This window comes from Kogia breviceps, chromosome 1 (genome assembly GCF_026419965.1).
Source record: "Kogia breviceps isolate mKogBre1 chromosome 1, mKogBre1 haplotype 1, whole genome shotgun sequence".
Taxonomy (NCBI): Eukaryota; Metazoa; Chordata; class Mammalia; order Artiodactyla; family Physeteridae; genus Kogia; species Kogia breviceps.
The window spans coordinates 117,931,536-117,946,662 of NC_081310.1; the positions used below are offsets into that span (position 1 = coordinate 117,931,536).

Below are 15,127 nucleotides of genomic sequence, written 5' to 3' on the forward strand. Positions count from 1 at the left end.
CTTGACCATTGGGTTAAGCAAAGTGGAGACTGCTGATGCACATAACAAGTTGTCTCAGTGGGAGTGGTTGGGGCAGTGATCTGATTGGAATGGGCCCAGGAGAGAATGGGAGGAGAGGAATTGGAGACTGAGTAAGCAGAACTTGGAGGAATTTTTATGTAAAAAGGAGAAATATAGTGTTGACTGGAGGGGATGTGCAAAGCTTTACATTAAACATATAGAGTATCAGGAGAATAGAAAGGTAAATTTTCTGGAATGCTGATGGCAATGTGGTAGGGTAGGGGAAGGTAGAGAAATTTTTGTGTGTATGAGAGTACATGTTTTGAGGGGGAAGAAGTGAAAATTTATAATACATTTGTAAAAAAAATGAACATTAAAGCTACTTTGTGAGTCTTGGAAATATATATGTTGGAATCACACAAAACATTTTATGTCTGTTAATGGAGAGAATCATGAACACCATCTTGCTCAATGCCACGTTGCAGAAAGAGAACAAAGCCCAGAGGGTTTAAGTGCTTGCTCGAAATTGTACCATTAATAATCATCCCAGACTAAAACGCAGAGTTGCTCCTGTCCCTCGGGTCAGTGCTTTTTAAAATAGTATTATCTGTAATATGGTTTGCTCTTAAATTGGGTTTCATGTAGTCATTATGTTTTATAGTAGAGTTTATTTAGATAATATTTAAATTAGCCTTTACTGCATAACAGGCTACCCTAGAACTTAATGGCTTAAAATAACCATCATGTATTATTTCTCATGATTTCATGAGTTGACTGAGCTTAGCTGGGCCCACTCATGTGGCTGCAGTCACTGGCAGCTCAGCTGGGGTTGGAAGGGCTAAACTGGCCTCACTGACATGTCTGGGGCCTTGGTGCTGTTTGTTAGTTGGGACTCTCCCTCATCATTCAGTAGTCTCGCCTGGACATCTGTACATGGTGGTGGGACTATTCCAAGGAGGCAAAGATGGAAATCTAGACTCCTCAACTTGCACAGCATCACATTAAATTATTCAAAGCAAGCTACAGCCCAGTCCAGATACAAGAGGTGAGGCAGCAGGCCCCATCTCTTGATGGGAGGAGGTGCAAAATATGTGGCCATGTTTTTCATCTATCACAGCTGCTAATCATAAATTTAATCGCTGAATTTATTTTCTAATGTTAATGTTTACTTAATATGGAACTAAAAGCTGTTGATTTGGGGAATTTAACAATGTAATTTTAATCAGTATATGAGAAACAAAAATTTGATAATGAAAAAATGTTAAGAAAAAGGGAAGTTATGTTTTCCTAATTAATTTCGTATCCTGTGTGATGTAAGACAAAGAAATGCTCATTTTTATAAAAAGCTGGGTAAAAATAAGGGAAAAATTCATTGGTTACAGTCTTTGTTGCTTAGAGTGTTGGCTTAATCATTATTTTCTGAGATCATCACCATTAATATTTTATCATCATCATTGTGGATTTTTTTCACGTTATAAAATGTAATGCCACTAAAAAGTAAAAGTAAAAGCAATTAATAGTTTCCCATGAATTAATTTATAATAATGATAGCATATTGCCAGGCACTGTGCTAATTACATTTGTAAAATTTCACTTAATTTATTTGACAACTCTCTATATTGAGTACCTACTGTGTTCTTACATGGTGCCAAGGCTTGGGGCTATTGCTCTGAACCAAGTAGATGTGGTCCCTGCATATTGCCATACCCTAGATGGGAATCAAGGAAGGTTCTCTAAAGAAGCTTTCTAAGCCAGGACCTGAAGGATGAGTAGGAGTTAGCTGAGGTAAGAGAGAAAGGGAATAGGAAGTCTTCCAAGGAAAAGAATGGCTTGGACAAAAGCCTTGGAGTTAAGTGAGTGCAAGGAAGATTAAAAGAATTAGGGGAAAAAAAATCTATTACAGCTAAAGCCTAGAATGTGAAAGGCGTGAGGCAGGAAAGAAGCTGAAGAGGTAGAGTCTGGATTTTATGCCAGGATCATGGGAACCATTGATGGGTTTAAAGGTTTTTCCACTCAAGATTGTTTTAGAAAAGTCACTGGCTGCAGTTTCGGTAAGGGGTGTAGCCAGGGAGAAGAAAGGGTTGACTCTGGGAGGCCAACAATACAGGCCATAGATAATGATATGAATTAAGTGAGTGTGAGAATGAAGACAAGTATATAAATCCTACAGGTATTTAGGAGATGGAATCAACGAAATTTGGTGACTGGATGTAGAGCAGAGGGAAGAACCCAAGGTGACTGACAGGTTTCTGGCTTGGAGTGCTATTAACAAATAGAGAGCATAAATAGAGGAATGGGCTTGGGAAGGCATCCTTGGCAGGACAATATCCCAACCCTATTTCCAGGCTAAGTACCTGGATCTCTTTTTTGTATTCTCTAGTATTTGAAATATTTCCAATATCAGTTTAAAAAAATATTGATTCTTGTTCAGTGAAATTCAGTAAAATATAGCAATGCTGCCATAACCTGAATTTATATCTTGGATCTGATAAAGACATTTTACTTTGGCATTAATTCCTTAATAGATTGAAATTTAGTGCTCTGTTGCTGTAGTGAATTTCATTAAGCAATTTACTGCTTAATGTTTTGAAATTACTTGAAGAGAATAATGGCTAAGAAGCAATATGTGAAATCCTATCTTAAGCCCTAAGCCCTTTTTTCATTAGTCTAAAATAATTTCATAATTAATACTTGTTCAAGTTTTTAAAATGGAGCTCAGTAAGAGTTTTTAAAAGTTGTTTTTCTTTTTTTATTGTCCTTTACAACTCTAGTAAGTAGAATGTTAGTTTACATTTATGCTAACGAAGTAAGGATATGTAAGGTAGCATAAAGCCTATCCTTGGTGGACTTATCTTTCCTTCAAATGTTAAGTAATATTAATTGAGGTTTAAAAGAAGAATTAACTGTTGTGTCTTGGAAAGTTAAGCTTTCTTGGACACTAACATTTTAATCTTTGTAATTTTGAATTTCATAGCCATCTGTAGATTTTATTAAAGTATATTTACTCATCCTACATTATTTATTGCCCTACTTTCACCTAGGAATGTTAATTTGCCTAAAATTCTCTGATCATCACTCTAGAAGATACAATATATTCAGTAGTCTGTTTCCCATGTGTTCTCTATAAACTGATTTTTCTATTATTCTCAATGTTTTATAAGCTTAAAGGCACTTTACAACCTGTTTTTTTCTTGTTTTTTTTTTTTTTCCCCTTAGGCACTACAAGGGCCCCCAGGGATGGGGAAGTACCAGGGGTGGACTATAATTTCATTTCTGTTGAACAGTTCAAAGCACTGGAAGAGAGTGGAGCATTATTAGAGAGTGGAACGTATGATGGTATGTCCTCAAGTATTGACAACAGCAACCCAGAAAACTATCTGATTGATTGGAATTATTTCAGAGGGAATTTGGTCAGTAAAACACCATTTTTTTAAAAGTTTTTTCTATCAATCTTTGGGAGATTTTTCTTTTGATTAGGCTGTTTGTAATTTACTAATTAAAATGGGATTAAACAATAAGCAAACACATTCTATATTATCGTTGATTATGAACAATATACTAAAATCATTCAAACTGGCCAGTATGCATATTTCATAGTAATTCACATTCATCATATGAAGTCAGCAAGTATTTGTGAGTTCTATTTGCGGTTGGAAATAAAAATACTGTACAGTTAAAAAAATCTATTTATACCTTGCCTCTCTTGGAGAAAAGAGAATATAGATTTGAGGAGGAAAATAACAAAAACAGAAAAATTAGTTTTCTTTTCATAACTCTTTACTCACTTGATTCTAGGAAGTACTGATTTAAGATCAGTTTCAACTTTTAAATGATTCTTTGTTAGATCTTTTTTTTTCTTTATCTAACACTCTTCACCGGCAAGCTTGTGTACTCTCATAGCACCCTGTACTTTTCCATCATTGCTTTATCAGCTATTATAATTGCCTTTTTCACAAGCTTTGTGAAAGCAGATATCATGTCTTTCTTACTCAATATTATCTTCAGTGCCTAGAGATGGTGTTCAATAAGTATTTAACCATGAATTCAGCATATCCAAATATGCATTTGTGCTCTATCCAAAAGAATAATTTATCTCTTTAGCTGCACCAAGAGCTCAAAACTGGGAAGTCTTCATTTATTTCTTTCTTTTTCTCACAGTTTTCATCTAGTGTGTTACCAAATCTAGTCATTTCTTCCTTTGTAGCAGCTTTCGCACTGCCTTTTTTTTTTTTTTAACATCTTTATTGGAGTATAATTGCTTTACAATGGTGTGTTAGTTTCTGCTTTATAACAAAGTGAATCAGTATACATATACATATGTTCCCATATCTCTTCCCTCTTGCGTCTCCCTCCCTCGCATCCTCCCTATCCCACCGCTCTAGGTGGTCACAAAGCACCGAGCTGATCTCCCTGTGCTATTCGGCTGCTTCCCACTACCTATCTCTTTTATGTTTGGTAGTGTATATATGTCCATGCCACTCTCTCACGTTGTCACAGCTTACCCTTCCCCCTCCCCATATCCTCAAGTCCTTTCTCTATTTTCTTTTTCGGTACGCGGGCCTATGACTGTTGTGGCCTCTCCCGTTGCGGAGCACAGGCTCCAGACGTGCAGGCTCAGCAGCCATGGCTCACGGACCTAGCCGCTCCGCGACATGTGGGATCTTCCCGGACCGGGGCACGAACCCGTGTCCCGAACCCGTGTCCCCTGCATCGGCAGGCGGACTCTCAACCACTGCGCCACCAGGGAAGCCCCGGTCTGTGTCTTTATTCCTGTCTTACCCCTAGGTTCTTTATGACCTTTTTTTTTTTTTCCTTAGATTCCATATACATGTGTTAGCATATGGTATTTGTTTTTCTCTTTCTGACTTACTTCACTCTGTATGACAGACTCTAGGTTCATCCACCTCACTACTAATATCTCAGTTTCGTTTCTTTTTATGGCTGAGTACTATTCCATTGGATATATGTGCCACATCTTCTTTATCCATTCATCTGATGATGGACACTTAGCTTGCTTCCATTTCCTGGCTATTGTAAATAGAGCTGCAATGAACATTTTGGTACATGACTCTTTTTGAATTATGGTTTTCTCAGGGTATATGCCCAGTTGTGGGATTGCTGCGTCATATGGTAATTCTATTTGTAGTTTTTTAAGGAACCTCTATACTGTTCTCCATAGTGTGGCTGTATCAATTTACAGTCCCACCAACAGTACAAGAGGGTTCCCTTTTCTCCACACCCCTCTCCAGCATTTATTGTTTCTAGATTTTTTGATGATGGCCACTCTGGTGTGAGATGACATCTCATTGTAGTTTTTTTTTTTTTTTTTTTTTTTTTTTTGCGGTATGCGGGCCTCTCACTGTTGTGGCCTCTCCCGTTGCGGAGCACAGGCTCCGGACGCACAGGCCCAGCGGCCATGGCTCACGGGCTTAGTTGCTCCGCGGCATGTGGGATCTTCCCGGACCAGGGCACGAACCCGTGTCTCCTGCATCGGCAGGCGGATTCTCAACCACTGCGCCACCAGGGAAGCCCTCATTGTAGTTTTGATTTGCATTTCTCTAATGATTAATGATGTTGAGCATTCTTTCATGTGTTTGTTGGCAATCTGTATATCTTCTTTGGAGAAATGTCTATTTAGGTCTTCTGCCCACTTTTGGATTGGGTTGTTTGTTTTTCTGTTATTGAGCTGCATGAGCTGCTTATAAATCTTGGAGATTAATCCTTTGTCAGTTGCTTCATTTGCAAATATTTTTTCCCATTCTGAGGGTTGTCTTTTGGTCTTGTTTATGGTATCCTTTGCTGTGCAAAAGCTTTTAAGTTTCATTAGGTCCCATTTGTTTATTTTTGTTTTTATTTCCATTTTTCTAGGAGGTGGGCCAAAGAGGATCTTGCTGTGATTTATGTCATAGAATGTTCTGCCTGTGTTTTCCTCTAAGAGTTTGATAGTGTCTGGCCTTACATTTAGGTTTCTAATCCATTTTGAGTTTATTTTTGTGTATGGTGTTAGGGAGTGTTCTAATTTCATTCTTTTACATGTACCTGTCTAGTTTTCCCAGCACCACTTATTGAAAAGGCTGTCTTTTCTCTATTGTATGTTCTTGCCTCCTTTATCAACGATAAGGTGACCATAGGTGCATGGGTTTATCTCTGGGCTTTCTATCCTGTTCCATTGATCTATATTTCTGTTTTTGTGCCAGTACCATACTGTCTTGATTACTGTAGCTTTGTAGTGTAGTGTGAAATCAGGGAGCCTGATTCCTCCAGCTCCATTTTTCGTTCTCAAAATTGCTTTGGCAATTCGGGGCCTTTTGTGTTTCCATACAAATTGTGCAATTTTTTATTCTTGTTCCGTGAAAAATGCCAGTGGTAGTTTGATAGGGATTGCATTGAATCTGTAGATTGCTTTGGGTAGTAGAGTCATTTTCACAATATTGATTCTTCCAGTCCAAGAACATGGTATATCTCTACATCTATTTGTATCGTGTTTAATTTCTTTCATCAGTGTCTTATAATTTTCTGCATACAGGTCTTTTGTCTCCTTAGGTAGGTTTATTCCTAGATATTTTATTCTTTTTGTTACAATGGTAAATGGGAGTGTTTTCTTAATTTCACTTTCAGATTTTTCATCATTAGTGTATAGGAATGCCAGAGATTTCTGTGCATTAATTTTATATCCTGCTGCTTTACCAGATTCATTAATTAGCTCTAGTAGTTTTCTGGTAGCATCTTTAGGTTTCTCTATGTAGAGTATCATGTCACCTGCAAACAGTGAAAGCTTTACTTCTTCTTTTCCGATTTGGATTCCTTTTATTTCTTTTTCTTCTCTGATTGCTGTGGCTAGAACTTCCAAAACTATGTTGAATAAGAGTGGTGAGAGTGGGCAACCTTGTCTTGTTCCTGATCTTAGTGGAAATGGTTTCAGTTTTTCACCATTGAGGATGATGTTGGCTGTGGCTTTGTCATATATGGCCTTTATTATGTTGAGGAAAGTTCCCTCTATGCCTACTTTCTGCAGAGTTTTTATCATAAATGGGTGTTGAATATTGTCGAAAGCTTTCTCTGCATCTATTGAGATGATCATATGGTTTTTCTCCTTCAATTTGTTAATAATGGTGTATCATGTTGATTGATTTGCGTATATTGAAGGATCCTTGCATTCCTGGAATACATTCCACTTGATCATGGTGTATGATCCTTTTAATGTGCTGTTGGATTCTGTTTGCTAGTATTTTGTTGAGGATTTTTGCATCTATGTACATCAGTGTTATTGGCCTGTAGTTTTCTACTGCTTTTCTGTTTACTTTCATCACCTCATTGTAGGCTCACTGGACTAGCTCATGCTGGCTGTCGCAGTTGATCTCCTTTAATCCAGTCTTTTCCCTCTCTCCAAACCCTCCTGCTCATTGCTACTATGCTAGTCCTCCTCAAGTGCAGGTCTGGTCATGTCTCTCTCCTTCAGAATCTTTCATGATTTCCTTTTGCCTGCTAAGTTTGACCCAAGCACCCTTTCTGGACTTAGCTCCCATGACTCCTTCATTCATTTATTAATTTATTTGATCCTTCTTTCATACTATGTCCCAAGCACTATCAGAGGGGCTAGAGATGCTGTGCTGAGCAATATTTAAATGATACTGCCTTTATAAATCCTATATCTTAGTGGGGAAGGCAGTCAAAAAACAAACAAAATAATTAAATCGAGATGTTATGAAGGAAACAAAAACAAGGGATTTAAAGGAAATAATAGGAATATCTTATTTAGGTAAGATGGCCAGTGGAGATTTCTCAGAGGAAATGACAGCCGCTTATTTTTTATTTTTATGCAAATAGCCTGCTCTCATTCACCTCCCTCTTAACAGGCAACCATTCTGATGTGTTTAATGTATATGTTTTTGTTTGCATGTGTTCTTGCAAAATGTATATTGTGTCTTGTATATATGTATTTATTATTTACATCTGGACCATGTTCTAAATGTATCTCATTAGTTATTAACTGTTTTCACTTATTACTGTGTTTTTTAGATTCATCCATGTTGCTATACTGTATTTGCATATAGTTCATTGTTTTTTAACTGCTGTAGAGTACTCCATGTTGTGAATCCACTACCTAACCATTCTCCTAGTGATGGACTTCCAGATTGCCTGCAACTCCTCATCACCACAGATAAATCTGCAACATCCTCACACATGTCTTCTTACAGACCTGTGTGAGAATGTCTGTGGAATATGTATCCAATTGTTGGGTTATAAGGTATACGTATAGTTAATGTGATGAAGTAGCTTTGGGTAGCTCTGCAATCTCTATTCCCATCAGCAATGCCATAGGGATTTGGTTCTGTAGCAGATATGGTAATGACTCCACGTACTCCTCAACACTTGGCATCATCCAGCTTTATAATTTTGCCAATCTGATGGTTTTAGAAGTGGTATCTTATTTTAATTTTAGTTTCTCTGGTAGTCAGAGAGTTTGAGCATCTTTTCATATGCTTGTTAGTTTTCTTGGACTAATGCAAATTGTCTATTTGCTTTGTCCATTTTTTAAAAAGTGGGATCTCAATCACATTCCAGTTTGTAGACATTCCTTAGTTATTTAGATATTAATCCCTTATTGGATATAGATATTTTCTCCCATTCTGTCACCTAATAACCTTGTCCTGTGTTTCTTCATTAAACAGAAATCCTTAACTTTTGTCTATCAGATTTATCAGTTTTCCTTATGATTTATGCTTTGAAGTTTCGTTTAAGAAGTTGTTCTCTGCCCTTAGATCACGAAGATATTCCTCTACATTTGCTTCTGTTAAGAACATGAACAGTCATCCACCATTTCACACCCATAAGATTGACAGAAATTTAAAAGTCTGATAATTGTGGGAAATGGAAACCCCCGTACACAGCTGGCGAGAGTATATAATGATACAGTCCCTTTGGAGAGCATCTTGGCAATAGCTAGTAAATTCAAAGATGCACCTAACTCTGACCTAGCAGTTCCTTTTCTGGATGCCTACTATAGAAAAATCCTTGTCAATGTACATATGCAGACATGTACCCGAATAGTCATTATAGCGTCATTTGAAACAATAAGGGAATGCAACCAACTCTCTTTTAGTAGAGGAATTAATAAAATACATTGTAATTTGTTCATAAAAATGGACTATTATATAACAGGTGACTAGAATCTACATGTGTCAACAGGAATAAGTCTTAGAAATACAGTTGTATAAAAAGAAGATTGCAAAAGGATACGGACAGTATACTGTTTGGAAAAAAATATATGAAATGTCATAATCACTCCATGAAGCTTTTATTAAAACAATAGTATTTATATGTTATGTATGCATATACATATGTCCTAAGTATACATCATATACAGGGAAATGACATATACCAACATAAGGATAACTCGGGGAGAGAGTGGGAAGAACAGAGACAGGAAATTAGGGCTTTAATTATATATGTGACTGTATATGTGCGTCATTAAAGAGGGAAAAAGGGGAGATCTGAAAGGAATCTGGCAAAAGTTATTATCTGGGGATGTGTAAATAAATAAGTAAATAAGTTTCTAATACTATTCTAACACTTTTGTTTATGATTTTATATAGGTTTAAAATATGTAATCATTGACTGTTCTATTGTAAAAATGAAAACCCTTCAGAAAAGAAAAAAGGGAAAAAGAAAAAGCTCCAAAACAGCTTCAAAAAGATGAAAAACTTTTTCTGTGAATAACTATAGTCAAGGTTCACAAACCTTGTAATTCTGTACCTTCCAGTATCTGAAATCTTGATATTTACCAACAATTCAAGAAAAATAGATCCAATTTACTTATAAGCAATGCTAGTTTTCTTTTTTAATCTAAACCAATAATTTTTTTTAAAATAAGGAAACTGCCAGAATTTATTACGAAGTTCTAAGTTCTTATCAGTGATTATGGATATAGCAATCACAATATCCTGAGTTTCTCTCATTTTCGCCCTAGAGTCAGATAATAATTACTAAGAATACACGGTAAAATGTGTTTCTAGTGTTTCCTGTAAAACTAACATCCTTAGAAAAACTGGGAAAAAAAAAGTAAAACTGGACTTTTAACTTTTTCATGGTACATCCAAATTTCTTGGATGATTATTGGACATAATGCAGGAAAAAATGAGATCCTAGAGCATCCTATTCCCCAACCAAACCTCTGTTTGGAGCATTTCTATGCCCTCTGTCCCAGAGAAATGTGAACTGGCTTTTTCATTGGTCCTTGCTTTACTTATGGGCCAGAAAGTTTGCAGAGATCCTCTTAGTCTGTTTTAGTATGAAGCTTTCCATCCATCTGCATGACAGGAGTAACTCCATTTCAAACGTGGATTTGGAAGCAAGGGAGTAGTTGAGTGGGGAGAGGCAAGATGTGGTTGAAAAGTCTTATTATTTTGATTCCATTGTCTTGAGTATTTTAATGACAATTACCTCCCAAAGTCAAATTTCCAAAGAATTTATCTTAATACTTTCCCCCTCAAAGCAAGCATGACTTAAGGTAAACCATGTTATTTGTAGATTTGCCTCACTGATGTGGTGAACAACCTATGTTGTTGTTGATATTTTTTTCATCTTGAAAAATAATCCATTATATACTCCATTAATTTACTGTATATGAATGAGCATCTTAATTACCTCCTTAGGAGCCAAGGAATTTGGAGATTTTTTTAAAAATAAAAGAAGAGGATGATGAGTATTTTATTCCCTGCCCATATTTATCTTTCTATAACATAAGCATATAGTGGTTGATATAAGGTCAAAACTAGCAGGAGCCACAAACTTTTAATGTAGCTAGACCCACTGAACATTTTCCATCGTACGGGGCTGCCTATTGGGGACTACATGGAAAACTGAGCAGATATTCAGTTGTTTTCATTCTATTCTGGGACATTCATTTTTACTGCAAAAATTACTGATTTACAAGACAGCATATTAAAGTATTTCTTGCTTTCCTGAGAGTAAGCCAATATTGAGTTATGCTAATAAAGTCTCTATTTGTTCAATAAATTGCCAGATAAAATAACATAATTAAAATGCTCAGAAAAACTTTTAAAAAATTACTTTTACATAAGGAGCCTACATTTCAGAATAGACTGGTTGGTTCTTAGCTTTATCCTTTGCCTGCATATTTCCTTATTTTACCAAAATAATTCATTATGTTACATATCAGAACAAAATTATTTGAATTAGTGTTCTTCTCCTTTACTCCCACTTTTTATGCCAGTTAGTCTTACACAAGAGCATTGATGCATTTAAATTCAGAAATTAGGCCCTAATATAGAACTCATGCAAAGCAAGCTCTGTAGGAATAACTAACCTACATATGTAAAGTCAACTTCCTGGCCTTAGTACACAAATAGTCTTGAAGTGTTAGATAATGTTAGATAGTATATAGTGTTAGGGCACTTGAGAAATAAGTTCTTCCTGGTCTTTCTACCTCCTCCTTTCCCAAGAAAAAGTGCTTTGGCCTCCTTTTGGCCAACAGTGGGTATTCAAAAACTTCCGTATAAGATAACAGGGCAGAGACATACACTAGATCATTTTGTTCTGACTCTCAATTCAGTATTCAGCACTTTCAGCAGCTGTTATTTTGTCCACTTCAGGAAACTTCTATGGAACTCCCAAGCCTCCAGCAGAACCCAGCCCTTTCCAGCCAGATCCAGTTGATCAGGTCCTCTTTGATAATGAGTTTGACACAGAATCCCAAAGAAAACGAACTACATCTGTCAGCAAGATGGAAAGAATGGACAGTTCTCTTCCTGAAGAGGAAGAAGATGAAGACAAGGAAGCTGTTAACGGTAGTGGAAATGCAGGTTCGTCAATAGATGAACAACTTCTGGCTGATCCTCAAGGTTGACTTTAATATGACACTGAATTGGAAGTAGTAAAATTTTCCACAAAGCACATGCAGAGAAAGTGATGGGATTCTCAGGGGTTTTTTTTAAGGTTTTGTGTGAAACAGTGTATCTCTGTTGACTGTCTTGTAAGCTGAAGTGAGTTGCTCCAAGTGGCAGTTTTGATAAATCAATTATAAACTGTCATTAGTATTGATAATAATATAATATGCCATTACCCTGCTGCCTAAAAGATTTGAGATTCATTTCTGGTGCTTGAATATGGGAATCTTGTTGGCCTAAGTCCTACTTTACAGAATTTGAACAAAATATAGATGTTTTAATATATAGCCTTCAACCAAGACAAAGATTTAGAAGTATGCTAATAAGTATTATCTGAAAGGTTTGTTAGCAATATTTTGAGTTTAAATTCTGAATCACTCAAAGAAAATTTCCAAACTTGACTGTCAAATTTTTCATTAAATGCAAAACCAACAGAAATTTAGTGGTGGAGAATCTTCTCCTTTTGGGTACCCCTAAATAATGTAGTGATTGCTTAGGACAACAGTCCCCAATCTTTTTGGTACCAGGGACTGGTTTCATGGAAGACAATTTTTCCACAGACTGGGGCAGAGTGGGGGGGATGGTTTCAGGATGGTTCAAGTACATTGATTTATTATGGTCTCTGGGCAGTCACACCTCTCTGCTAATGATAATCTGTATTTGCAGCCGCTCCCCAGTGCTAGCATCACCGCCTCAGCTCCACCTCAGGTCATCAGGCATTGGATTCTCATAAGGAGCGCGCAACCTAGATCACCCACATGTGCAGTTCACAGTAGGGTTCGCGCTCCTAAGAGAATCTAATGCTGCCGCTGATCTGACAGGAGGCGGAGTTCAGGCGGTAATGTGAGCGATGGGGAGCAGCTGTAAATACAGATGAAGCTTCAATCACTCACCTGCCCCTCACCTCCTGCTGTGTGGCCCGGTTCCCAACAGGCCATGGACTGGTACCAGTCTGAGGCCTGGGGGTTGGAGGTTGAGACCCCTGGCTTAGGAGATTCTTATACTGCTAATTAAGAGTATAAATAGGAAACCACAGAGTCATAGCAGAACTGATTTCAGTGCTATTTATGATAATTCCATTCAAAACACTAGAATATAAGCTTCATAAGGGTTAGAATTTTTGCTTGTTTTGTTCATTGTGGTATTTCTTGAGCCATAAACCATGTTTAGCACATAGCAGAAGCTAAAAAAATATTTTCGTTGTACTAATAAATGAAAAACTTTGATTATATCTTCAAATTTGCAGAATCCATTACCATATCATTTTCCCAAAATATCCTGTTGTTTTCCTCTATCAGTTATTAAAATTTGCTGTTATCTATTGTTTTAATACATTCATTGCTTGTGTCCCCCTCCAGAGTGTGAGTCCTGTTTTATGGTCCTAACATTTCACACTGTTGTGTTGCAGATACGCTCAATGAATTATACCAATATATTTTGGTGAAAACGGGTCTAAAAAGGTTTAGGTGAATTCACATCTAATTCTTTAGTGTTGTTAAGGGAAGTCATCATATCCTAGAGACTTTTGATTTTGATGTCAACTTTACTCTCCCACAAAATTATGTTAACATTTTTAAATGCTTAAGACTGGGATTAGAAACCATGACTCTGTCCCCAAATGGGAATTTATATGTTCTTAATTTGAAGGAAAAGAAAGTGCCCTTTTTTTTAAACTTCCTAATGCAGAGCCTTTCAGTGAGCACTGCAGTTCCCTTAGAGGTCAACCCATCTGTAAGCTCCATAGTTTATGTTTGTCATGTAAAACAGCTGTTAAATCAGGTGTTCCAGACTCTTCACTGTTAATATTTAAAGGGAGTGTATCCAAGAGTGTGTGGGAGGCAGTTTGTACACTCCCTCTTGTATGTAGCAACCATAGGATTCTTCCACTGGAGTATATATTTCTTTGTAACAGAATATATTCAGAATATTTTAAGGAAAAAGCAATAGAAGAAAAGGCTAAAAGCCCTTGGTCTTTTCTGAGTAAGTACTAACCATGGTTGTTAACTTATTCAAAGTTGCTTTGTGTATTGCTTTGGGGGACTAGAATCCCTGCCTTGAAAGATCAGTAAATTGCTGGGGATGGAAGTAGGAGAGGATAGGTGGAGGTTTATTTGTATATACCAATATGTATATTATTTTATATCTTGATGAGAATTAACGTAAGAATGCTAATATGCTGCAATAGGATGACACATGTTATATAATAATGCTAAAATTTTTTCCAAGAGTTGGTGTTATATAAAAAACATTTTCAAATCATTGGCTATTAAGCAAACTCCTTTATGCAGTCTCTTGAAACTATATTCAGGAAAGTATTATTGCTCATATAGTTGCTTCTACTTTCCTCCAGTATATATATATCCCAAGAATGTAACTCTATTCCAGATTGATTTATACATTGGGTGCCTTTTAATTTCTATCACTTTTTCTGCATAGATAATAAATCATGTGTTTCATTCATATTATTCATTCAGCAAATATTTATTGAGCACCTGCTAGGCTACTAAGTGCTAGGCATTGTTCTAAAAGCTGGAAATAAAGCAGTGAACAAAACAGACAAAATTATCTTGTCTTCATGAACCTTACCTTCTGGTGGGAGAGACAGAATTATCCAACATAAATGAATAACATATAGTATGTTAGATGGTGCTAAGGAGAAAAAGCAGAGGAGGGGAAGGATAAAAAGTAGCGGTGGCCAAGGTTTGCAATTTTAGATAGAGTGTCAGAGAAGACCTTACCAAGAAGTGGACATGGCAAGAAGTGAAGGTAGTGCTCAAAATATCCTGGGGAAGAACATTCCAGCCAGAGGGAATTAGAAGTACAAATGCCCTGAGGTGGGAGCATCCCTGGATTATTCAGACAAGAGCAAGGAAACCAGTGTGGTTGGATACAATGTGGACAATCCATTATATATGTTTGGGGCAGAGTGCTGGAAGGGAATAGACTAGAGTAGTAACAATGAAGTCAATCAGACAATGATGGGGGTGGGGTGGTGGAAATGCATATTATAATAGGATCTTATAGGTCATTGGAAGAATTTTGCTTTTTATTCTGAGATGAGAAAGGATTATATGGATTTAAGTAGAAGAGTACCATGATAAAACAGCTTTTAACTTAATAGGCTTATTCTGACTACTGTATTGAGAAAAGGCAGTAGGAGGGCATGGGCATAAACAAGGGTACCAGTTAGGAGGTTATTGCAGTAATTTAAGTGAAAA

General features: G+C 36.7%; 1 protein-coding gene across 4 annotated transcripts in view; it reads left to right on the forward strand.

Annotated features, from left to right (window-relative positions):
• Positions 1–15,127, forward strand: part of MAGI3 (membrane associated guanylate kinase, WW and PDZ domain containing 3) — a 255,355-nt gene that overhangs the window by 163,410 nt on the left and 76,818 nt on the right. For all 4 annotated transcript variants that reach the window (XM_059060460.2, XM_059060470.2, XM_059060494.2 and 1 more), the window contains exons 3-4: positions 3,217–3,336; positions 11,616–11,825. In XM_059060460.2, coding sequence (XP_058916443.1) covers positions 3,217–3,336; positions 11,616–11,825 — 330 coding nt within the window. The remainder of the gene's footprint in view (positions 1–3,216; positions 3,337–11,615; positions 11,826–15,127) is intronic.